General features: G+C 46.0%; 1 protein-coding gene across 1 annotated transcript in view; it reads left to right on the top strand.

The window, feature by feature from the left end:
* Window positions 1-510: 510 nt before the first annotated feature.
* Window positions 511-25,380, top strand: part of LOC119171776 (uncharacterized) — a 46,899-nt gene continuing 22,029 nt past the window's right edge. Inside the window, exons 1-4 of the mRNA XM_075892073.1 lie at window positions 511-2,309; window positions 13,014-13,163; window positions 16,651-16,833; window positions 17,690-17,757. Of these exons, the coding sequence (XP_075748188.1) occupies window positions 673-2,309; window positions 13,014-13,163; window positions 16,651-16,833; window positions 17,690-17,757 (2,038 nt within the window). The 5' untranslated portion in view covers window positions 511-672. The remainder of the gene's footprint in view (window positions 2,310-13,013; window positions 13,164-16,650; window positions 16,834-17,689; window positions 17,758-25,380) is intronic.

Raw genomic sequence — 25,380 nt, 5'->3', positions numbered from 1 at the left:
CAATGAAGAGTGGTTGCAGAAAATCGGGGCCATCCCTCTCTCTATGACTCGCGGCGTTGCCATTGCTCTTGCACTGAATCACGCATTGCGATTACACAGATATACACGGGAATTGAGGCTTTTACAGCTTGCTCGCTATATAGTCGTCCTGCGGAGACACTCGACGATTATGCGAGCCAAGCGTCCACCGCGACGCGCGCTAAAGGGGCTCACTATCGCATGGTTTCCGCGTGTGGACATGCGATCATGCCGCCGACCTCGCCGAGCGACCTTAATGGTGTCTGTTAAGCAGCTTAGGAAAGAAAGGGAAAACTGAAGAGAAATTGCCGCTCGCAAGATACGGCCTGAACGAACCGTGGCGAGCTCAACGCGCCGGCCGCATGGTGGCGCGCCAAGAAACCGAAACATCGACGAAAAGCAAAAAGGGTGCTCGTACTATCTTTCCTCCTCTCACGGGGGAGAATCGCGCGCGCGCTAACTCGTGGTTTCCCGGGCGATTAATGAACAGCAAATATAAATGAAGAAGAAAGTAGGGTCGGAAGAAAGTCGTTCCGTGACGTCGGGCGTTCGGCTTCACTAATAATTGCGGAATCCTATTGGCACTCAGGTCGAAGAGCGCAGCTTGCGGTGCTCCCTAGAACAAAGCCTTTCCGCGAACGGACAGCAACGGACATGCAGACGGTTGTCGCTCAGATTCCACGGATGCTGGTGAAGAGGACGGCGGGACACCAAGCCAGTGGTCAACGATGTCCTAGTATGTTCGCGCTGGTCGCCACTGCTACCTTTGCTATCCTCGGGTTGACTTGCTTGCCGTGCTGTGCCGGGGCGAACAGCGAGAATTCTCAATCTAGGGCGCCGGTGGTGCACACGGATTCGGGTCCCGTCGCTGGTGTCAGACTTCGAGGTCAGGACGGCGTTGTCGTGGATGCCTACCTGGGTATTCCATTCGCTAAGCCCCCAACAGGTGAGCGGCGCTTCTTGTTGCCCGAACCCGTTGCACCTTGGACGGAAACCCTCCAGGCTGTGAAAAAGCCCAAGGCGTGCGTGCAGACAAGTTTTGAATTGCCAGGAAGTGTCAACATCAACATCGAGGACACTTCCGAAGACTGTCTCTATCTGAATATTTGGGTTCCTCGACCTGAATGCAACAAGGACGAGGGGTCATGCGATGATCTCTTGCCAGTCTTCACTTTCGTCTACGGAGGACTCTTTGTTTGGGGCTCGAGCGCCCTGGACGTCTATGATGGCCTCGACTTCGCGGCACGTGCGCAAGTCGTGTACGTCAACTTCAACTATCGAGTCAGCCTGTTCGGTTTCCTCAACGCATCTTCACCGGAAGCTCCAGGTAACATGGGCATGTACGACCAGGTCGAAGCACTTCGCTGGATTCACAAGAACATCAAGCACTTCGGCGGGGACCCCGATGCCATCACCTTAGCCGGACACAGTGCCGGAGGCATGTCCGTTAGCTATCACATTATATCCGAGCTCAGCCGAGGGCTCTTTAAGCGGGCGGCTCTATTCAGCGGCACACCACAGGCCCTATCCTATTCGGACCACGCCGACCAGCACCAAAACTTCCGCACTTTGAGCTATCACCTTGGCTGCGCCGACGCAAAGCTGCCGGTGGAGGCCCAGAGGGACGAGATCGTTCGCTGCATGCGCAAGTGGGACGCACATAAACTCGCACTAGAGACGACCAAGGCTCTTCCCTTTAAGTTTGTCACGATCTTACCAGGCTACGGAGACTCATTCCTACACCGGAACCCGCTGGACCTGAACATTCCGTTCAACGTCAAAGAAATTTTTCTCGGCACCACGCAAGACGACGGGGCGTACCTGGTATATGCCATGCTGGACCAGCTCAAGTGGCTGAATGGAAAGCTGGATGGTCCCACGGTGTTCAGGCTGACAGTGAAAACTTTCTTCAACGTTGACTTCGCGACGAGCGCCAAGTATTCGCGCCTCTACTTCGACGAAAGCGGCGCCCCCCATGAGCAGTGGGAGATCGAGAAAAACCTCTCGTTGCCCCTCACCGAGGGCGCGTTCGATTGCGGCACTGACCTGTACGCCTCGTCGGCGCTCGACAGCAACGTCACGCTGCTGCGCTACGAGTTCACGCACCGGCCGGTGCGCAGCATGTGGCAAGAGTGGGTGACGGCCACTCACATGGACGAGCTGCCCTTCTTCCTGGCCACCACGGACAAGCTTACCAGCAGAACGAGCAAGGCGGACGAATCCGCACTCTCGAAAGAGCTCCAGTTCTCAAACGACCTGGTGGACACTCTGGCGAGTTTTGCCAAAACAGGGTAAGCAGTTAGGTGTGATCTTTCAACACGATCAGACTAGAGTAGTTACCTGCGTGATTCGACTCGCAGTCTCTTTGTACCTGATTGTTTACTCTCGGACATTGTAAACAAAAGAAGGAAGACGGCGATTTCCTCTTGCCAGTAGACCTTGTCACTGTTTGCTGCGATTGAAACAGGCGAGCTCTCTCCACTGATTCCAACGACCCGGCTCTTTATTGAGAGGGCGTGCTCCTTCGACTGTGGCTAATGATAGGCTGCGTCACTGTAGCACGCTGTGACAGCCAGTCATGAATTACCCATTGCGCAGCCCGTCAACAGTGCGTGCTATGAAGGTGTGTAGAAGGAAAACATATTTTTTCCCAAACACCGCATTCAATCGTTCTTCGATGTGCCTTGGAAACGTGAAAGCATGTAGTGCCTTTCAATAACACGCGCATCTTGACCAAATAAAAACGCAAAAAATTATAAAAAATGCGTGGAGAAATGTTCAGAACGACACGCATTCGCAAAGCTATATTATATTGACACAGCAACGACTTTGCTATGGACAAAAAAAGCGGGGGGGGGGGGGGGGGGAAGGTATGGAAAGAAAAATGCCACTGCACTAAAGATGGGTTTCGATTCAAAGACACTTTAGGCGCAATTTGTTTGTTGACTTGCCAGCGTACCTTCATCTGGCTAACTAATGCAGTTGGGACACAAACCTCCACAGAGGGGTTTATTTTTTTGCCCAAGCATTAAAGAATATGCGTTCCCCCCTATGTTGAAATTTTAACTTTTCCTTATTAGACTTCCCTGACGCAAACGTGTTATAGGCACACAAACTGCACAGCTGCATCCAAGCCAGCACTCGAGAAACTGAGAATGAAGTTGCAGCCTTTTCAAGAACATGTTTTCATGACGGCGTGTGCTGAATACATCAAACTGTTACTGAAATATTTCATAGTTACCCAACTTAACTTATAATTTATTAATTTGCATCTACCATTCCTGGAAAAAGTATTGATTGCTGGCTTTATAACCACTTCAAGAAAGCTTGTGTTTGTACCGACGTCACATGCATTAGCCCATACGGTGCTCAGCGCCGTGGCAAGTATATTCAGAATCTCAAAACAGACCTGTGCTCATTTAGAAATTAGCTTTGACGACGTCAATATGCACTACCGGATGAAGCCGGTAGTCTTCGTGTTCCCATTTTTTCTTCTGCTTATCTCCTAAATCTTTTTCTGTGCGTAGAGTAGCGGAATAGACGCACGTTACATTGACCTCCCGAATTCGCTTTAACTTATATCCCCCCCCCCCCATGTTCTTCAACGAAAAAGGCGAAAGATTAATTCGAAAAACCTGAGGTGAGGCCTGAGCAATGGCTATTCGGATGTGGAATGACAATAACGAAAGCAAAACTTCATGGTGTTTTTGCTGACATACTCGTACCACGACTGCAAAAAAAATATTTGTGACCGAAATACGATCAATGTGTGAAAAATATATTGACATGATCACACGTACAGAGGGAATTGATCATACGCGAAGAACGAATGAGGAAGGTTGATTTTTCACTTTAAGATCGGTGCCTGGCCTTCGTGTTCGTCGTCCATTCACGTCACGTAATACCAAATTTGTTATATGTGAAGCTAACAAAACGTCCGTGAGCACGCTATGAGCATAGCGTGTAGTCGTGATTTAAATGGCACGCATATCACGACTGTCACGCTTGGACGTGTCATTTAGCTTCGCCGCTCATTCACGTCCCGTAACAGCAAATTTGACATATCTGAAGCTAGCCAAATGGCCGCGAGCGCATTATGAGCGTGGCATGTAGTCATATTCTTACGTGACGCGCATGTCATGATTATCGTGCTTGCACCAGTCACATACATTGGTCATCCATTCACATCCCGTAATACCGTACTTGGTATATGTGAAGTGAGCGAAACGACTGTGAGCGTACAATCAGCGTGGCGTGTATTCGTGGGCATTTCCACGTTAGGGCCTTTCACTTGTGTCCATCATGCCGTCACGTCCTACCATACCAGTTTTGCAATATGTCATGTGAACTAGACCACCGCAACAACAGCAAGAGCTTGACATTTAAATCATGACATTCATGACATACATGTCATGATTTTCATGTTATGGCTAGTCACTTATGCTCGTCGTACAGTCATTTTGTGTCACACCAGTTTTGGTATAGATCCCATGGCCAGGAGAGCTAAACGTCGTATAGGCGGCTAGATAGACGCGTAGACAGACAGGTAGATACGGTCAAAGTCACTGAAGTTCGCTAGGAAATGCAAATTTTCATTTAAAAAATGGCGCTCGATGTCTCTTATGCATTAGCCTTCGACGACTGTATGTCGAAGCTATATTGAAGTGCACTTTGTATGACACTAACCCTATGGTATGTGTCGTTGCGCATGCAATCGGACGAACACATGAAGGAAAGACGCATATCTGAGGCACCATAACAACACGTCGATGTTTTATATGTTTATTTATTTATTTATTTATTTATAGAATACTGCAGACAAAAAGTCCAAGCAGGGTGAGCATACATGAAACGCTAAATAACAGAATGAAACAAGGTTGCAAAGCGTTTTTTACACAATTTCTTTGCTATAAGACAGAGGGGTTATGGCTTTAAAAAAAAGTAACAGTTGAACAACAAGGTGATAATACCATTCAAGGAAGTCATGGAAGAAGAGTATTTACACAAATGGTCAAGGGCGTTGAGGAAATGCTTCGGTTAGTTTATTCCAATCATGTATTGTTTGTGGGAAGAAGGAGTACCGAAAAGTATCAGTCCTTGCGAAGATTGGCGTTAGGGAATGAGGATAGTGGGAATGAGGATAGTGAGGCATATATATGCCTTTACACCAGACAAGGCACACACAAGTAATTCTAAAAACCGTGGCATTTATCACGCTGCGCTGACAGTGTAACGCGACGCTCAAAAAATGGCAGTGGCTTAGCTCAGCTATGCCAGGATATACGTAGCGTTAGCAAAGGTTCAGCTGATTATTCTTAGCTTTCCAGATATCATGCTTACAGCTGTTCCAATGACACACACACGGTATAGGTGTTATGTGGCACATGTATATTTATTTTGCCGGGCAACTACTTCGGGATTTGATAAGTTAAGCTTCTCCGCTCTACTGCACCGTTCAGCAGCATTTGCACTCTCCTTCTCCATGGCTATACCACAGTGGGAAACGCCAGTCAGAGGTGCTATCAAGCGGCTCCAGCGCAGTGACAGATGGCGACTGCACAGGGAAGGCGCGCGCGTCGGCGTCCATATGTCTACCAAGGCTATGACGGCACTCCTCCGGAAAGCGCACACCGGCGGCGGCGAGTCGCGCGCGGCCACGGCCGATTGCGAGGGAGGTGCCGGCTCCGGTGCGTGACACCACTGAGCGTCCACGTAGCGCATCGAATTGCGCGCACACCGGCGGTGAGCTGCGCGTGGCGGCGGCGGGATATCACTGCGCATGCGCAGACCAGTGTCACGCGAAATCGGCCCAGCGAGGCCAGTGTAGCTAACGCTACAAAAGGCAAGTGTTTCCAACGCTTTGCTAAGACGACGCGGTGGTGGCACCTGTCCGTCGTTTTGCGTTCTACTCCTTATCGCTTCTGAGACAGGCGCGCACCTTTCACCGCGGGCGCTCACGCCTTCCGCCAGATGGCGTTCGTGTCTAACGTGCTAGGTGGCGGGAGCCACCGCCCAATCTAAAGGGCTCAGCCGGATACATCTAATCCTCAGTGCGTTCGTTCGCCTTCTGCACGGATCGAGACTCTCTAACGCAGCGCTTCCAGAATACAATTCACTGATTTTCTCACGCAGAACATCAAATAAGCGTTTTGTTTACTCTCTCCACACGCAAGATTATCGTCTTTCGACGACGTTTGTTTAATTGACAATCACTCAAGTAAGAACGCTGAAACTTGAGCAATTATTGGTGGGCGCTGCGGATGGGGTTGGCCGTTTGGGGTATCGCATGGCGCTGTTAGGGTATCGTTGCGGCGGACAAAAGGGTAAAGGTACAGACAGATAGACAGACAGACTAACGTTTTTGCGTCGAAGTACCCCAAGAAAGACTATCGTATTTAAAAGAAGGAAATATGAAATTTAGGAGCCGGTCGAAGCAGTTAGAGGACGGGGCACCACACAGCGAGAGCACGGCGTCAGGAGGCCGTGGAGTACGAACGAGTCGGCGAGAGCTACGCTGACGTCGGAGGTCGCGGGCGTCACAACCGTCCAGCTTAAAATACTCCGAGCAACTCCCCGATAACTGAAGAATTGGCAACGTTGCCGTCACATCTTCTCTACACCTGTAGCGAAGGGGGGCACGTATGTGTTCGAGGAAAATGACCTCTAGGAAAATGCGTACGCCCCGAAGAGAATTTGACTGCTTCGGTAGTTGACGTTCAACCAGCGAAAAGCGTGATCGTCGATGTCACGAGTCTGGCGCAAGCAGCGAGCACGGACGGTCCCGCGGAACGTATTGAGAAGGCTGCAACACCGGGAACCCCCGTCGCCTAATAAGCTGGCGAGAGTTTCAGCGGTGCGCCATCTACTCCCCTACCTGTACCACGAGGTAGTCTTGTCCGTGTGGAACTTTTTATTCTGATTTTTTTCAAACCGTTATTTTATTACACCCAGCTTGTAAAGGATGTTTTAGTATGCCCTGCACCACAGCAGGAGCTCTGATTCGAAAGTCCGACCTTTCGATAATACTTCTTTGTATCTCTCTTAGTTTTCATCATGTCCAATTATTTTATTAACGTACCGCGTAGTGTATATTTGTACTGTTAGGGTTACTTTAGAGCATAGTTTGTTTAGAAGTTGTCATTTTCATCGCGCATATTTGTGTTTGTCCTCTTAGATTTTGTTAACTCCTGCCAATTGCACTTGCTGCAAATGAGTGCTTGTCGTTTTTTTTTTTTAAGGGAGATCGGTGTTTGCTTTATGCGTGCGTCAGTGAGACCCAATCATCCCCACACGTGCAACCCTGCACAGATCAACCGGCCTGCAAATAAATTCAAAATGTACCAATTGGAGGCCTGTCAGGCGTCGCAGGCCTAAACGTAAAGCGGAAGCCTGCGAGTCTGCGGCACGCCGCTATTAGACCGGCGGGGCTTCCCCCGAAGTGTGTCACGCATATGAATATTGAAAGATGAGTCATAACTTTACACCTAATATTCACACTGGTACATCGATAAAGACACACACGAAGTTTGTGCAAAGGATTTTGAAGAGTCAATAAATCAATCAATGAGTCAGTCAGTCAGTCAGTGAATCAATCAATACTGCAGCTAGCGACAGTTCAATAAGCGAGAATGACTCCGCTCCGCGTATGAATTCAACCTAAAAAAAGGGCATTGCTTTACAAATACAGACAGATAGGTGAGTTTCAAAACGGCAATCTATAAAATTTCTGCACAAGTGGAAAAACCCGGCTTTGTTAGTAAGACATTGACTAATATTGGGCTCAATGAAACAAAAGAACGGGAAGAGAGGACAGAACATGTTCGCCACGTGTTGTGCCCTCCCTTCTCGTTCTTCTGTTTCATTGCGCTAAGTATAACCTAATGTCTTACTTATACATTTTTGTGTGTGTACAGACATCCTTAACTTTGGTGATTGTTGACGGCGCTTCGCGATGTACGTGCAATAGATTGGCACAAGATATCCCACCTAGACTCAACTCGTACGGGTGTAACGATGATCTTCGTTTCACCAAGCTTCTTCACTAAACAGTCAGGTTTTTTATTATTCTCCGCACGGGAAATAACCGAGCGGAGAATATACTTTTATAACACAAGCCATGAGCGTTCGCACTTAGTTGCGATCAAGTCTTCGGACGGAGCACAGTTTCTTACGAAACTTTCGTCTGAAACTGCTTTTACCGTGAACGCAGCGTGACAGAGCTTACTTTCTGAATTTCCAAATTGCAACATGCCACCGAAGAGTCGAAGAATTCGAAGCTGTAACACAACCCATTTGCGCGCTCACAGTGCTTTTTGTGTGTGTGTGTGTGTGTGTGTGTGTGTGTGTGTGTGTGTGTGTGTGTGTGTGTGTGTGTGTGTGTGTGTGTGTGTGTGTGTGTGTGTGTGTGTGTGTGTGTGTGTGTGTGTGTGTGTGTGTGCGTGCTTGCGAGAACGTTGCTTCATAGTAGATATGTGTAAAAAGAAATCCTAGGGGCTTATCTATTGTACGAATCCGTCTTCACATCCCCCCACCTCTCCCCTCCCTTCCGTTATCTTTGTTCTGATTTCTTTTTCGTATTCTATTATTAAAGTGCAGGTTGTGAAATTGCAAAACGTTAAAGGGACGACTTCTATAAATCTCTGCACGGAATTGAAGCAATCATTCGACGTGACTTGTTCTTTGGTTGAAGGCCAGCAGTTTCATCCCCTGTCCTTCTAGTGGCACGCAGCTGGCCACTGACTACGTTCATCCTTGACGGAGGGGCAACGGGCAGGCTGGCTGCGACGAAGGGCCACTGGAGACTGCGCTGAAGGGGCATCACAACATTCCCAAGCCTTCGGCACAGGAGAGGGAGTGAGATAGCGGGCGAGAGAGAGAGTTGCTTATATATATACCGCCACGTGGGGCGGGTACCTTTCTGTATGAAACACGGCTAAAACCTGCTCTCCGTGTGAAGTGACGCTCCTGTGGGTGCGGACTTTGCTATTCTAATTCACTGTGACCTTCTCGCTGCGGATCGTTGCGACCTGACGGTCGCCGTCGCCGCCGAGAGTTGACATTGAAGCTTGCGTGCCCGTCTCCGATAGCTCTCCCTATCGTTTGCGTGTTCTTTTTATAAAAACAGGCTCGTGCGCCTGTCTGCTCCCTCTCCTTTAAGGCCGGAGGTAGGTTTCGGGCCTGAGAAGAAAATCATCTGTGCACATCGCATCAAGAAGACATCACATGGCGCTAAAGGTGGGCTTGCTCCTCATGTTGGCTATCTACGTCGCATCATCGGCAGAAGGCGTGGTTGAAGATGCACCCGTGGTCCGAACCACGGCCGGTGACATTGTGGGCAAAAGACTGCGCGCCAACGGCCGAGACGTCGATGCCTATCTGGGCATTCCTTACGGTCAACCTCCGGTCGGTGAGCGAAGATTTATGAAACCGCTGCCCGCGGCTCCGTGGAGCGGCGTGTTCCGAGCGGACACCATGAACCCAGGCTGCGTTCAAACGGACTTCGTTGTCACGGAGGGTGTCAAGATTGACGCGTCGAACACTGTCGAAGATTGCCTCAGGCTTAACGTGTGGCGACCCAGGGGTGACTGTGACGGCAAAAGCGAAAACGCCACCACCACTAGTTCTTGCAAGAATGCCCTTCCAGTGTTTGTATACATCTATGGAGGTCTTTTCTCTTGGGGATCAAGTTCTCTGTTTCTCTACGACGGACTTGAGTTCGCCGCACGTGCCGACGTCATTTTCGTGAGCTTGAACTACAGGCTTGGCCCGCTAGGTTTCCTCAATGCTTCAGTGCCTGGAGCAGAAGGTAACATGGGTTTGTACGACCAGCTGGAGGCTCTTCGTTGGGTGCATAATAACTTGCGCGCGTTCGGTGGTGATCCCGGTGCGGTTACCCTGGCAGGACAGAGCGCTGGCGCTGTCTCTGTTTCGTACCACGCGATATCCGAGTTGAGTCGAGGTCTTTTTCAGCGGGCTGTGCTCCTAAGTGGCACTCCGTCCACCCTCGCCTTTGCTGATAAAGTTGACCAGCATGAAAACTTTCAAGCAATCTCTGCGGCAATGAATTGTACAAATTTCTATCTCACTGGCAAAGAGAAGATTGATGCTTCTTTGGACTGCCTTCGGAAGGTAGACGCTCAGCAACTGGTTCACGACGTTGAGAGTAGCATGACCTATCGGTACATCACTATTCTTCCTGGCTACGGCGACTCGTTTCTTCCTCACAGCCCTATTGATCTCGATAAGGCCAAGATTCATGTGAAAGACATCTTTTTCGGCACCACGCCGGACGATGGCGCAGTGATTGTTAGTGCCATGTTCGCCAAGTTAAAGGGGCTCAAAGGCGCCATCGATGGCCGTACTTTACTCAGGGTCTTTCTACGCAACTTTTTCAGTATCAGTTCGTCCAATAGCTTGCAGTTCGAGAATGCATACTTCAGCAGTGCCCCGGAACTTTCTGAAGTGGAGGTCCTCAAAGCATTGTCTGCAGTAATTACGGACCTGTTCTTCATCTGCGCTGAGGACTTGTTCGCGCTGGCAGCTCTAAGGGAAAATGTGTCCCTCTTTCGTTATGTGTTCAACCACAGGCCATCCTACAGCTTCTGGGGAGATTGGGTGACCGTGACCCACAACGACGACTTTCCATTTTTCTTGGGTACTTTGAGAGTGGACAACCAAACACTGCAAAATCAGAATGACTCCTTCGGTGAACTGTTGCGAAGAAAGCCTCTGTCGACACCCGAGGAACTGACGTTTTCTGACGAGCTCATCAAAGCACTGGCTGAATTCTCCTGGACTGGGTGAGTCGAACTGGCGAGCAGGAGCCACGCATTTCATCAGCGGCCCCCTCTTTGCGCACCACTGTTACCGGTTGAAACAAATTTCAATGGTCAGCATTTGTCCTCCACTAAGTCATTTGTCAATCCGCGAACGAATTTCGAGAATTGAAGCATTACTTAAACCAGCTTTCATAGCTAAACAAACTAATACAGAAATAACTAGTTTGTGCACCAGCTTTCATAAATAGGAGCTTCATGTATTTACATTTCGCGCGCTCTCAACAATTTAAATTGTGAAATACAATTGAGTGTTACACGTAATGTTTGTGCCACGAAAACAACACAGCTGAAGTATACCGTTTTTATATACACGCATGAATTAGAGGAAGCAGCAGCAGTGAACTTGCCAATGGTCTGATTTTTCTATACCTCATTGTATAAAAAAAAAACTTCGGAAACGGCTTCTCAGGTTACCGGGCTCGGCGGTTTGTTAACCGGGACCAGTGTTTAATGTGGTGCAAAAGCGCAATTGGAAATCCCATCAGCTGGGTATGGAAACATTGTAGCAAGAAAGCGTTAATTAAAGAACCGGAAACATGCATGGTTTATAACCAGCGCTGGTTTTCGGTGGCCCCAGCTGGTCTGTCTACTGTGGTTGGGCCTCGCTGCAGCCAACGAAGGTGAACGGCTGCACTCGCACCCCCTCAATGCGACGAACTTGCTCGCCTTCGCATGTTGGAAATTCGCTTGCAAGGGGGGTTCCATAGCTTCGCGCGCCTACGTCGACCGTCTCACTTGCCGACCCATTCACTAATTGCTCTATGGCCCCTCTCCTTAATTCGTACCTTTTCTCAGGGCAGTGCGTGCAGCTCGCCTTGGAATAACCGCTGAATGCCGCGCTCGTGGTTGCATCAGCCTTGTTCTCGTTAGGGGTATCCCAAAGCAAGGCGCATAGACATTTCATAGGGTTTCCTTGAGCATGATTGCGGGCCTTGTCTGTCTAGTTTTTTTCGTTGCTTTTTTTATTGGGGGGGGGGGGGGGGGTCCTGCAATTCACAGCAATTCTTCGAATACGTCATTGGTTCCTCTGAATTGCATTGTTACGTGGTTTCCCAACGCATACGCTCCATTGGAATGCTATGAAATACGTCACCGAATGACGTAACGTGACAGAATGCTGATTCACCGAAAGCGGACAAGTTCACTCCATAAAACCACCGTGTTTGTTGTCGTAACACAAGTGAAACTGAGCAAACTCTTCAATCTGCTTCGTTGAAACAAAGTGTAGTGAGGCCTTTCGTCAAAGCGCATATTCTCGGACACTGCAATTGAGCGTTGATGATGATTCTTCGTGTTAAAGTGGGATAGATTGGGAACGTTGACGTCGGCTTCTCGTGTATTTCTGGCGTACCCGGGTGTTTTGTGTCAATGACCAGCAATATGTATTATTATCCTTGTACCCACCGTAAATAGGTAGGCATCGAGCGTTGTAATGGCTTTCGTGTCACTGCCCGACGGCTCGGAAAAACAGATATTGTAGTGAGTACGGGCTGCCTAAGCTGTTTCTGTGTTGCATGAGTAGCCGACGAGGTCGGTATAGAGCTCGCTTCAGAAATATACTCACTTCGCTTGAGCTTTTGAAACATTGCACCCCACATATTAGCGCTTTTAATATCTTCACTCGAACAATGTGGAAGGCAGTTGAATGACTGGAGCAAACGCCATCGAACGAATGGCAAGACACATGAATGAATGGCTGATGCGGGAACGAGATGAAGTAAGATATTACTCTGCAAAGCTAAGATGTGCGTTTGAGCATGTCACGTGATACAGAATGGGTAATGTATGCCTTGTGTGTGTGTGTTTTTTTTTTTGTGCAATCTGGATATGAACTTCCAGAGAAGTGGGAAGTAGAGCCTTTCTAACTGTGTATTGGGCTAGCGAAGTCTAATGCAGCCTACTTTATTATACGTATGCGACTGTTAATAAACCAGAACCACATAAACGAGTACAACTAAAGAATTCATGGCACTTTGCGCCACCATGTTTGCACCAGGTGAAATGGTTCCAAGAAAACGCAGCTTCCTATGTTATGTTGCTCTCCTGAACGCTATTATTTTATGAAAAGTCTGAACTTTGTTATATTTCTTTGTGGCACACGTCACTGTTTTGCGGCGAGTTCCAAAACTGATCTTCTTCCTTGTCTCTGTGATGCAGAAAACCAAAGATCCCAAAGAGTGACATGGAGTGGCCCAAGTACACCAAAGAGAACAAGGCGTACGTCATACTCAAGCCGAATGACTACAGCGTTGCGTACGGACCCAGATCCAAGAAATGCCACCTCTGGGAGCCATACCTTATCAAGAAGTGAGTGTATACTTTTAAATCACGGTATCTTTCAAGCGTACATATATTGCGTTTGGTTGCAGCCGATATTGGAACTTAAAACGAATGATAAGAAATTGGTGGAGAAATCGTAATTTCCTACGTTGGTGAGAAAGCATAAATCAACTTATTGGGCCCTTTGTAGCACCAACACACCCTAAACTCCTGAATTGAACATGAAAGTTACTTTACCTGAATAATATATTAAGGTTAATAAGATCTCTATAAGGGTATCCTCAGTGGGCAGTTTAGAAATTCTTGTACCATTTAATAATGCGATAAATTTATTCTGGTTTTCAGGTGATGTGATGAGAACATTACGTAAGGCACGGGCAGAAAACAGCAAACGAGCTAGATTGGGCTATTTGATAGCTGGGGTTTATCGATAGTAATCTTCAAACTTGAAGTGTGGCTGATCGAGGTAATGCACACAGGCAGGCTATTTTATTTAGGGTTGATATTGAGGAGAAAATGCTACGTTATTGTGGTACGTAGCTATGTAAAACAAACTGAATCAGCATAATTTCATCAGAGTCTGAGTTAACCGAGCTGAAAGACACTTGAAACGGTGTCTGGAAACGATCCTTCGTTCGGCTAAAGTGATATACGTTTTTACGATAGCTCACTTTCAAACTTTTTGGAAAGGTGAGCATGTGCCACCGTATCAGATCTGAAGCTTACTGCGGCAACCATCATGTATAGGGAGCTGTGAAATGACAACAGACGCCCACCCTTTGTGCGAAGGGCGACGACCATTCTATAGCTGTTTTCGCCATCATTTGGAAACAACTATAATCAAGCACTTCTACTAGCAAATTGTATTCATATAAACACCTTTGAAGAATCTCGGCCAAGGCTCGTCACAGAATACTAGTTGTTCTCAAGGCTTTTTTAAATGTTTCGCTGCGCGTTAACTGTTTCATCGTCTCAAGACGGGCAAACGAAGTGCAAAATAATTTAGGAACAGCGGATAGCTTTTGCTCGTGTTTTCTCATATTCACTTCTGTGCATAGGCCAGAATCAGAATGCAAATGCGTTGTCTCGGAACAAGCAGCTTCTGCGTATTTGTGATATTGTTTATAAATGGCTGACAGAGAAGGAGTTGATATTTAACGCGCCTAACCCACCTGTACCTGCGAGTCACAAAAGTATTTCCCAATGTGAAAACGCGTTAGTCATCTTTGGGCAGATCTAGCTCTTGTCATTCACAATATTTCGTGACGTTGACCAATGGGCAGTCTACACGTCACCTGTTCTTTGGGAAATTGTTTTTTCGGGAGTTCTCACGCTTAACTAAAATTTCTATGAGTGGTTGCGCATCAGAAAGACGTCTTAATATCATATCTTGCAATTTCGAAGCAAATGTTTTGACGAGGTACAGCGCTCGTTGCAAGAGGCGTCTAAGAAATTCAGGATCGCAAGCTTATTACCACGGCATACGGGTTTGTCCATTGTCACGTATACTGGGAACCTTGCGCATACTTCTCTGCAGTTTTTGTGAGGGTGTTACCCAAATCATATAATAATTTTGGTCGCTTCCCGCAGCAAGAAGCGAATAAGACCCACGTTTGTGGATCCTTGTAATTTTGACCGGATTGTATTGTATAGCAATTGAAGATTTTGTTCGGTAGCGGCTATCCAAGGATAAAGAAATGTTAATAGCCGCCTTCCGAAGTGACTTGGCTAGCCATCGAGTCTTTCAACACGCTACATAGCATTCGATGCTCAGATTGAGATGAACGACTGGTAGCGAACGCTTTTTAAGAAAGCAGGCGCGCTCTTTTCGATGCTTATTTGAAGAACGGATCTCTGACATTGGCTAAACAAGGAAATAAAGCGGTTATGGAAAGCTTTGTAGCGTGTGGTGTGCTCGGTTCCGGGACAATGGCAGACCAGCGTGCGGAGAGATGCTTTGTGAACCAAGAAAAAAAAGATATCACTAGTCTCACCACTGTGCGTGACCTTAATTAGCCAGTCATTATGCATCTTGCTTAGAAACACTTATAGTCGTCCTGCTACAGCGTAAATTTGCTAATTGCGGTCGCTTTCTGAAAAATTGTGCGTCCTTCTACGCAGCCTTGATGCTAAAAAAATTAGCCTGTCGTGGGAAATATTTCATAAGACAAAAAAAAAAAAAAACTCTCAACGTTCCAACGTTGCCGCACTAGAGCTTGAAGTGAATGTTTTCAAAAGTTTGAAATGACATTGTGTGTATGATTGCGGATGTAACGGCGCGTTCCTTTGTTGCCGCATTATCATGTTACTTCTCCCAACGCCTTTGCTTTTTTTTTTTTTGCTCATTTACAAAGTACGCAGTCAGCATTGCAAAACAGTAGCCTGACTTTTCTATGGCCTGACCTTGTGCATTAGGCATTGTCGTCTTCCGCGTTCATTACTGAATATAAACACACCTCGTACGCTCAGTCGTGTTGAGCATTAGCACATGGATTTCTAAAACGATCGCGGAAGCCCCTTCAAAGCTGGATAGTTGACTGAAGTCGCGTCTAACGCGAAGAAAGGTATGACAAAAGTTGAGTGACAGAGAAAAAGAGAAAGGAGGAAAACGGACGCATACAAAGTAATGCGCTTAAAATGAATATGTAAGCCTGCCTGTTGTGTTTAGTGTTAATAATATAAAAAAGAGGAATGAAGTTTGCTCGTGCTATCTGACAAGGCAGCCACTATACTTTTTTTAGCGCAATGTATGAGAATTTCAAATGGCGAAAATTTCTCGATGAAATACTTATGCCTCCTGCAGTATTTTTCTGGACATTGAAATACCCGACCTCCTATAGTGAGCGAAACTCAAAGAAAAAGAGAGATTAACTCCGCTGTTTTTTAAAGAAAGGAGCGTATTGGCGTAATTGGGTTTGTTGCAGCAAATTAAGCTGGAGTACTGTTCATTCTTTCGCGTTTACACGAAAACAAAGGTGGCGCGAAATTGGTTCAATCGTCCAAGAGAACCTGACTGCATGTGAATTGCCGTATTTATTTAGTCGTCCTAGCAAAACTTATGGCGTAAATTTGAAGCTGTAGCTTCAAGGATTAACAAGCAAATGGTTAACATATATATTCGAAATAATATTGGTTGAGGAGACGTGTGCTAACGCACTTCGGGTACGTCGGGGATTATGACTTCTTCAGAAGACTTTCCATATCCTGCATGGTTGTGAGACAGCGCCCATATTATTTTTTTTCGACTTCGCGTGTGTTTCTATTGTAATATTCTAAATTTTTATTGTAAATAAATGAGAAAGACACATTCGGCTATTATAATCGTCCGCTGTGGGCCTCTGGCCAGCGACAAGATTAGCACGTACGAAGGTGGTCACAGCGAAGCGTTGTTCTTTTTCTTTCTTCACCTCTCGTCTTACTCCGTTTTAATCACGCTGTTGCCCGCAATGAATCCGTACCGACTGGCCTATTCTACGTCACGCTCACGAATTGGCTTTCTTGTTGCCCGGCGCAGGCAATCAGCACCCACGACGCCAGCTCCCAAGCAAAAGCCGACGCCCAAGCGGGTCCCAGAGAAGCGTCCTGGCAAGCCATTGCGACCGCTCGACAACTTCGTCGAGTCTTCGGCCTCCACGGGTCCGCTCTCATCGGCCACCGCTCTGGCGTCGATGCTTTTCGCCATCGCCTTCCATCGGACGTGAGAAGAAGGAGTGTCGTGGTCCGGAAAACGCGAACTGGTGTTCCCTCTGGGCTTCGTGGTGGTTCAATTTCTGCTGGACGTGGAAGCGCTCGCTTTTTTTCACCGGCGTTGCAAGGACACCGCTTGGGTGTTTCTGCACCCTGTCACGGCGCTAGGCTACCTGAGCTGTGTCTGCAGAAAAACATTTCGTGACAGCCGCGAGAGAACTTTCGGGAGATACTTGTGCAAATGGTGATTAGAGACTTGATAAGATACGTTCGATCTTAGTTTTGTTGGCGAAAAAGTGACTTAGTTTGGACCAGGTCGAGAAGGTGTTGGAATGAAAATGGTCACGGTATGACAGTAGTAGGTCTGTTGCATTGGAAGCGTTGTGCCATACGTAACCGAAAGAAAAAGACAACAAGGTGGTGAAAGGCAGTGTGCAAATATTTCTTTTGTGAGACACCTTAATTTTATAGCACAGCTCAGGAGGTAAACCTTTGCAGGTATGTGGCTTGTATGCTTACTCTTATTGTTTATAAACAGTGACACCCTTACTGTTGCACTGGCTGCGTGTTCGATAATTTTTCATTTACAGCCTTATATTTTTGTTAAACCAATATACAGCTATTCGATTACAGAAATATCCATTAAAGCATGTGACATGCCCGTAGCGCCTATATTAGGTATCTGTTCATCTTGCTGTCGTTCGAAATGTTCATCTGGCTGCAACATAATCTGAATTTAAACACAATATTTATTTCGACGATTCAGTAGCACAACTTCGGTAACATATTATGTAGTCTTTAATTATTTTACTGCGTCAGCTTTTAATTCAAATGTAGATGGTCAATTTTTTTTTTCATGGGCTCAGGTTATGGGTTGACAGCTCTTCGTTGGAAAACAGCATAGAGCTCTGGAAAGTTGCTGAACTGTTTGAAAGTCAGGAAAACGCACCAGCAAGGCTAATTGATTATGTAATCATTAGATGTGAGGTAACCAAGAGCTCACAACAGGCATTCTGAAATGTGAAATTTTTAACTAATGAAGCTGTGGGTACTTGTGGCCATGGTAGTTCACCTTCTTTGTTTTTATTAGGTTCAGATCATCGTAGGCGAGTGTTCGGGGGCAAGCCCGTGTTTAATAGCAGGGGGTTCCACAGCTTAGTACATTTTAGCTTTCACAACGCTGGATGCTTGGAGTGTTAACTGCAGCCTGTTGTCAGCGTTATCTGGAATCCTAGTTGTGTGCGATAAGCCAAAGCACCAAATGTTTCATCAGATGTGTTTGTTCGTAGTGTTCGCTTGTAAATATCATATTTTGTATCATCGCAATATCTTGTTATGCGTGATATGCGTATCTCGTGTGCGTGCGTTTGTACCTACCCTATAGATTAAAAAAAAAGGCTGATCAATGATAATTTCGTAAGCCATTTCATACCAATGAGCGAACGATATTTCATTATTTTTATTGTGTGTATGGTATCTGTGTGTATGAGATTACGATATCTATTTTGAATAAAATGCTAGAAAAAAACACTGTGTTGTCCAGTTCACTCTCCTATAACTCCGTTCTGCATCCTTCAGCATAATGTTTCACAAAATGATGTTTAGTGTGCAGAGGTGCTTATTGGGAAGAGCTCACGCAGAGTAACTCTTCCCAATAAGCGCTCCCTTTCAATGTGCTTGCTTGTGAAGCAAGACGCGTCTGGTGACACTCACACGATGTAGACCAATGCTTTAAATTCTATATAACGTGTTTTCTTTAACTGTGTATGTATATACAGACACTGTCAACCTCCTAGCTCCGTTGCCTCATCAAGTCTCCTAGAAAGCATCTTTGCGGCAGCTGTTTATACTTCGATGGCACTGTCATCATCATTTTCATCAGCCTGACTACGTCCACTGCAGGACAAAAGCCTCTCCCATGTTCCGCCAGTTAACCCGGTCCTGTGCTCGCTGCCAATTTATACCCGCAGACTTCTTAATCTCATATGCCCAACTAACCTTCTGTCTCCCCCTAACCCGCTTTCCTTCTCTGGGAATCCAGTTAGTTACCCTTAACGACCAGCGGTTATCCGGTCTACGCGCTACATGCCCTGCCCATGTCCATTTCTTCTTCTTGATTTCAGCTATGATATCCTTAACCCCTGTTTGTTCCCTAATCCACTCTGCTCTCTTCTTGTCTCTTAAGGTTACACCTACCATTTTTCTTTCCATTGCTCTCTGCGTCGTCCTCAATTTAAGCTGAACCCTCTTTGTAAGTCTCCAGGTTTCTGCTCCGTAGCTAAGTACCGGCAAGATACAGCTGTTATATACCTTCCTCTTGAGGGATAGTGGCAATCTACCTGTCATAATTTGAGAGTGCTTGCCAAATGTGCTCCAGCCCATTCTTATTCTTCTAGTTACTTCAATCTCTTGGTTCGGCTCCACGGTGATTACCTGCCCTAGGCAGACATAGTCTTTTACAACTCGAAGTGCACTATTACCTATCTCAAAGTGCTGCTCTTTTTCGAGGTTGTTGTACATGACTTTCGTTTTCTGCAGATTCATTTTAAGACCCACCTTTCTGCTCTCCTTGTCTAACCCTGTAATCATGAGTTGCAATTCGTCCCCTGAGTTACTCAGCAATGCAATATCATCGGCGAAGCGCCATCGGCAATGTCATCGGCGATGGCATTGTAGTGCTGAACTATTCATAGAATAGCAAACGATGCAATGTAACTGGGTGAAACTGAAGAGCCCTGTTAGCAGCCGTAGCACCAGGAAGAAAATTGCAGTCTCTGTTTAAGCCCATATTCTTGGATAAATGAATTCGCGAACCATAGTGCCAACTTCATTCAGAATCTTACACGTTACAAAAATATCTAACCAGTTACAATTGCAATTCTTTTCTTTAAACTGTGATGAATTGCGTTTGTCAATTACAACGACAAAAATATCGAGCAATTAAATGAATGCAATTGATCACTTTTGCGGAACTTGGCTTCAAAACTTTATTGCTGTAAAACAATACAAGAATTTCATTCCTACCGTAGCTAGCGTGAAGACTGGGAGGCTTCCTGTGATATAATGCTACACGTTGTTAACTTTCAACAGGAGTTGTTTTTAAATGTCGTCGTCGCTGGTTACTCCACGTTTTCTCGTTAAGTGTTGACCTGCTAACCCTAGCCTTCCACGTAATCATTATATCCTGGTTTTCGGACATTAAAGGACAACTCCGGCGCATACCTACCACACTGAGATAGTGCCGCTTTAAAGAAAGTATCAGCCGTCCTTCAACAGGTAGGATGGTTCATTTTGCCTAAACACTCACCAATAATTTTAATTGAGCGATGAAATACGAGTTCAAACAGAAACCGAAACTGGAGCTGCACCATCCTCCATGGTGGATATTGGATGTCGTCACTGAATCCGCTTCACAGCGCCACGGTGGGCTAGGGTGTTAGGATAGCTCACATGCCTCTTGTGACACGCAAAAGTCAAGTTGACGATGTCATCCGACGCAGAATAAAGCTGCGCCAGCTCATATGAACCTACCCGCGACAAGTTCACCGGTGACTGCAGCGATTATCTGAGCTCCGAAGCATCGTCTTCTGATTTCCACACAGCGGTGCATGAAGCGTCTGGTGTGCCCCGAATCGACGTGTGAAACCCGGCGCCAACGACACGCTGTAGCAGCTGATCAAACTGAACTGTGCTCGCGTTGTTGTCGCCTCGTAGGAAGAAGTACGTCCTGCATTCGTTTGCTGGGCAATGCGGGCTTCCGAAAAAAAAAAAAACCGTAGGCGCTCGCAACACATACACAATGTGGCCCGCGTTCACAAGTGCGGTTCCAGAGGTGGTTGCCCATATTTAAAATACCCTTTCTAAACAAAAAAAAACAACTAAATAACTAAGGCTGTATAATTTGGCGTATTTCCCAATGGTACTGACGAGAACACACTTCAAAGTTTCATTGAAAGCGGTGAATATCGAAATTTCGCTAGAGTTTTCCTTATGAGGCCCAGTAATTATTATTATCAGCTACATTGAACGCTCTCTCAGTGCTTGTATTGGAGAGAAGGGCAGTGTTGCAGGGGACTAACACCTTGCGCATAAGCTAGTGGTTGCTCAGTGCTTCGGCGCTAGTGTCCATGTACTCTGTGAAACGTACCACGTCCCACCTTGCCGCTGCTTGCGCTGGCCGAAGGCGTGGCAGGTAAGGCCAAGCAAAAGGAGAATAAAAAGAAAGGTTCGATGGGGACATCTCGTCTAATCCTGTGATTCAGTCCAATGTGTAGGTGTGTCAATACAAAGTTATTGATGGTATTGAGGGATTAGAACTGCTATAGAAGGCTATAGTTACAACTTGGTTTAGGAAGAAAACAAGAGTTGTTTACTGATAATCAATTACAAAAAAAATCATTTGAATATGCAGAATGTCATAGTTCTGAAAAAAAATATTAGATTACATCACACTTTTACCAAAAAAATGTGATTGATTTCTAGTAATCGATTACATGTAACGCAATAAGTGCAACTCTGCGGCTTATAAGCATTACAGGAATGCCATCGACGATCCACAGAACAAGTGTCAAGATCCTCACAATGTGAGTAACAGAAGCTTTCTGGAAAAGTTAGCTGCAGCCAAATAGACGTTTCTTAAAAAAGCTAAACTTATTCCACCAATTATCGAGGGCAGTACAGTGTTCAAAGCATAAAACGCATAGTAAAATAAACTATTGCTTATGACAAGGATGAAAAGGGCATACAATATTTACTCTATTGTGACGCTGCCACAATTGTAAAGCGAGAGGGGACTTTGAGTATCAAAATGCGGGAAAAACTTGCATTATATTTCAGTCATTACGGCATAGACGTCCCCCAAAACCTTCAAACCATGCACAACGTGTCAGTACATACGGGTAGGCTCATTGTTTGCCTTCCCCATTTGTATTTGCCAAGAAAATTATGGAGCAGCTGAAGCAGCTCGTTTTTAAGAGAAACTCAAAACATTCGTAGCAACTAAAGCTTCACTTGATAAATCAGTTCATGAAGTGACACCGCAAATGTGCATGCACGGCCAGTGATGTCACTTTAAGTGCTCCCGTCAAGGAAAAGTAAGGCTTCTCAGCCTTACTGAGAAGCATAACAACCACGAATGATGTTCAATCCATAAAATCAGTATATGCTCCATGAAAAACAAAACAGAATCCTTTGAGCTTTTTTTTTTTTTTTTTGTGGTCGTGACTTGCTTCGTATGGGACTCAGTACTTTCATCGGACTGTAGTGGGACTAAGAGGAAAGCTTACGTGTCCTCTCTGAAAGAGTGATACACGTGGCTAGTGAAAACGCACCGGAAAGAGTTGCATGCACTCTTTGCTGAGAAAGCTGTTATCAGATCACAACAGCAGTGGGAGGTTGTCCGCCACCGCCGCCGAGGTCCACGACCACTATCGCGCAAAATAGAATAAAATGAAAAAGATTATTCTAGAAACTAGTGCGATCACAAACCTGGTCCTACAAGTGGCACTTCACTCGAGTATTCTACCACAGCTGGTGCTTGAAACTTCTTCGCGAAAAATATACTATACAGGTTATCAGTGCAAATTAGCGCTAACTGACAGGAGGGAAGAAAGACACAGAGCGCAGTTATGTCTTCAGCTCTCTGCGTCCTCTCATCTGTCCCCTTCTGTCGCTTGTGCATGGTTTGCACTCATAATCACATTGTACCAACACGTCCAAGCCTACAGTCTTCTATATTGGTGTCGCGTCCGGCAAGGAATAGTTTTAAGGTATGAATTATAGTGTCGTAAAAAGTGAAATAACAGCCAAACGTACAACGAGCTGAACTTCATGATGAGTGGGTCGTTGAATGTTTCTAACGCATTACAAAGGACTAAACCATAATTCTTCATCGTCATGAGTCACAGTCTCAACGAAGTGCACAAAACGCTTTACAGATGTGTAGCGGATACCATCTGAGTAAAGTTAAACAGATGCAAGACCGGTCTGCTACCCTGAAATGTGTGAAGTGACAAAGAGGACAAAAAGAAAAACAGAAGAGAAAGAAAAAAAAGACACACATAATCCGTAGAATGTTGAATAATGCCGTGCTGGGTGCTTCTCTACTTCTTGGAAGTTGCGATGATTCCTGGTAGTGGGTACGTTTCATGTTTACTTGTATTGCCGCAAAAGAGTCTGTGATGATTTCTTGAAAGACAGCTTTTTCAACTTTCGCTGTGACTGTGCGGTTGTGTTTCGCGCAAGCCTGCAATTTTTTTTTCTTAGACTGTAGGACACCGAAGTGTTGGCTACGCGCTTATTTATGCGGTAACATTGCTCGATTTGCAAGTCACGTTCGTATAAGTAAAGTGACTGCTTCCTACTCGGAATACGAAATGGACGGTGTAGAACGGCGTGCAAGTATGCTAAACAAGGACGGAGGTGCGCGTGAGAGCCACCGGTGCGCGACTGAATGTTTATTACAGCCCGCATGCAGTGACAGGCTCGCGTTCAAGGAAAACGCGAGAGGAGGAAGAGAGAGGGTAGTGTTCGCGAGCAGTGTGCAACCTCGTGCGACGTGGAAGAAAACGCATGCAACATTCTCGAAAGGCTGCGAGGACACAGACCGGCAGTCCGCAAGACACGGCGCTTTGCTTGTGAGAAGCAAACGAGCGAAACAAGACGCAACGGTGAACAAGGAAACAAAAACACGGTGAACACATATCGCTTCGCAAGGACGATTTTCGGAGGCTTGTTTGGTAACGAATGATCAAGGACACATTCATCTGTACCGTGCTCTCTTTGCACTGGTCCGGCCATTGGGTCGCTATGCGGCCCGACAAGGAGGAGGCGTTACGTTGTGCGGCAGTGACGTAACGGCAGTGACGTAACGGCAGTGACGTCACTGCGCGCCGCAGTGACGATGAATAGCAAATACTTTTGAAATAAGCTGAATAACGAGTTTAGCGCGTTCTCCACACAAAGAGGAGCAGAACACTGCGATATGCTGTGTCGCGAAGATCTCGCATCACTTCGTACATCGAAAACAGTTGGCGTGTGCCATGGAACCGACGCTTCGACAAGTGGAGTTTTTCTTCAAGGCTGGAACGGGAGTCCACTTGAGAATAGATCCCCACTTATTGAAATGCAGGCTCGAGAACACGCCTTCTGTTTTTGCGGAGTTTGTCATCGCAGTCTTCCATATTCCTCTCCCTGCCGAGTTTCGTTCGGATTCGTGTAATCTGAAAATGTCGCTTTATAAAATTAGTACTTCATCCAGCCACCGTAACACGTCTTGATCCGTTGCTTGTATGGCAGAAGATGTCAATAATAATAATAATAATAATAATAATAATAATAATAATAATAATAATAATAATAATAATAATAATAATAATAATAATAATAATAATAATAATAATAATAATAATAACTGCATCAGTGCCTTAACGTGCAAACATGGTAATGTGATTCTGTGGCATGCCATACTATACATTATTGTCGACCACCCGAGGTTCTTTAACGTGCACGCAGATTTAGGCACATGGGTGATCCTTGCATTTCACTCGCGTGTTAAGGTGGCCACCATGGCCGGAAATCAAACGCATGTCCTAGCAGAACCCGTATATGGTAATTCGGAGAAACTTTTCTGGCTCGGCGTACGTCAAGGTGCAAGTCTATCCCTCAGGTAAAAGTCACCTGCTAAACTCAGAAGCCCCACCGTGCTTAAGTTTTAAGCCCATTCAATACGCCAGAGTTCAGAAGCTGGCGCTTACTTCATGGAACCGTCATTGGGACTAGTTTTCACCGGTTCCCTCACTTCACTAGCCCTGTACAAAAAGACTTGAAATTAAATAAATTTGCAGCAATACAATTAGAGCAGTTAAAAATTTTCCTGCCATACTGAGCAACGAATGAATGATTTTGTGGATCGGTAATGTATAATTGCTATAAATTGTTGCAAGCGGGAAATTTCAAGAAAATTACTCCTAACTATCGCCAACTACTTTTCACTGAAGTGTACACTAACGTTACGGCGTAAACAATTGTCCAAAAAATAAAGGAAAGTTCATCTGAGTGCAAGGCCTCAAGCATGAAAATGATTAGGAAAATACCTTTGTGTTTTGAATGCATACGTTATGCAAATCAAGTGTGCAGGAGTTGTGAATCAGTGATAAAACCTTCCTGAATTCAAAGCATTTTTGCCTACTCAAAAAAAAACTTCTGGTATCTATCTATCTATCTATCTATCTAGCCGCTTACGTCTGCATGCTGTCGCGATCATCCCCTCAGCTATGCACCAGCCAGCCCGACAGAAAACTTTATTATACATCCCCTTAACTTGGCGTGAACCAAAATTAGTATGAGAGGGTAATATGGTTTGACGAGTATGACACGCTGGTCAGGAGATGAATATTAACACAATCCCGCCACGTACGTCGAAAAACGCTTCACGTCAGGCTGTGACACATACCCGCTGTCGGGTACGTTACACTATAGTATGCGGGTATGTGCCACAGATGATTGACACCAAGGAAGGGCGAGAACACACATGGGTAATTTTAACGCCTGAGCACCA

This window comes from Rhipicephalus microplus, chromosome 4 (genome assembly GCF_043290135.1).
Source record: "Rhipicephalus microplus isolate Deutch F79 chromosome 4, USDA_Rmic, whole genome shotgun sequence".
NCBI lineage: Eukaryota > Metazoa > Arthropoda > Arachnida > Ixodida > Ixodidae > Rhipicephalus > Rhipicephalus microplus.
This window is presented reverse-complemented; position numbering and strand designations above follow the sequence as displayed.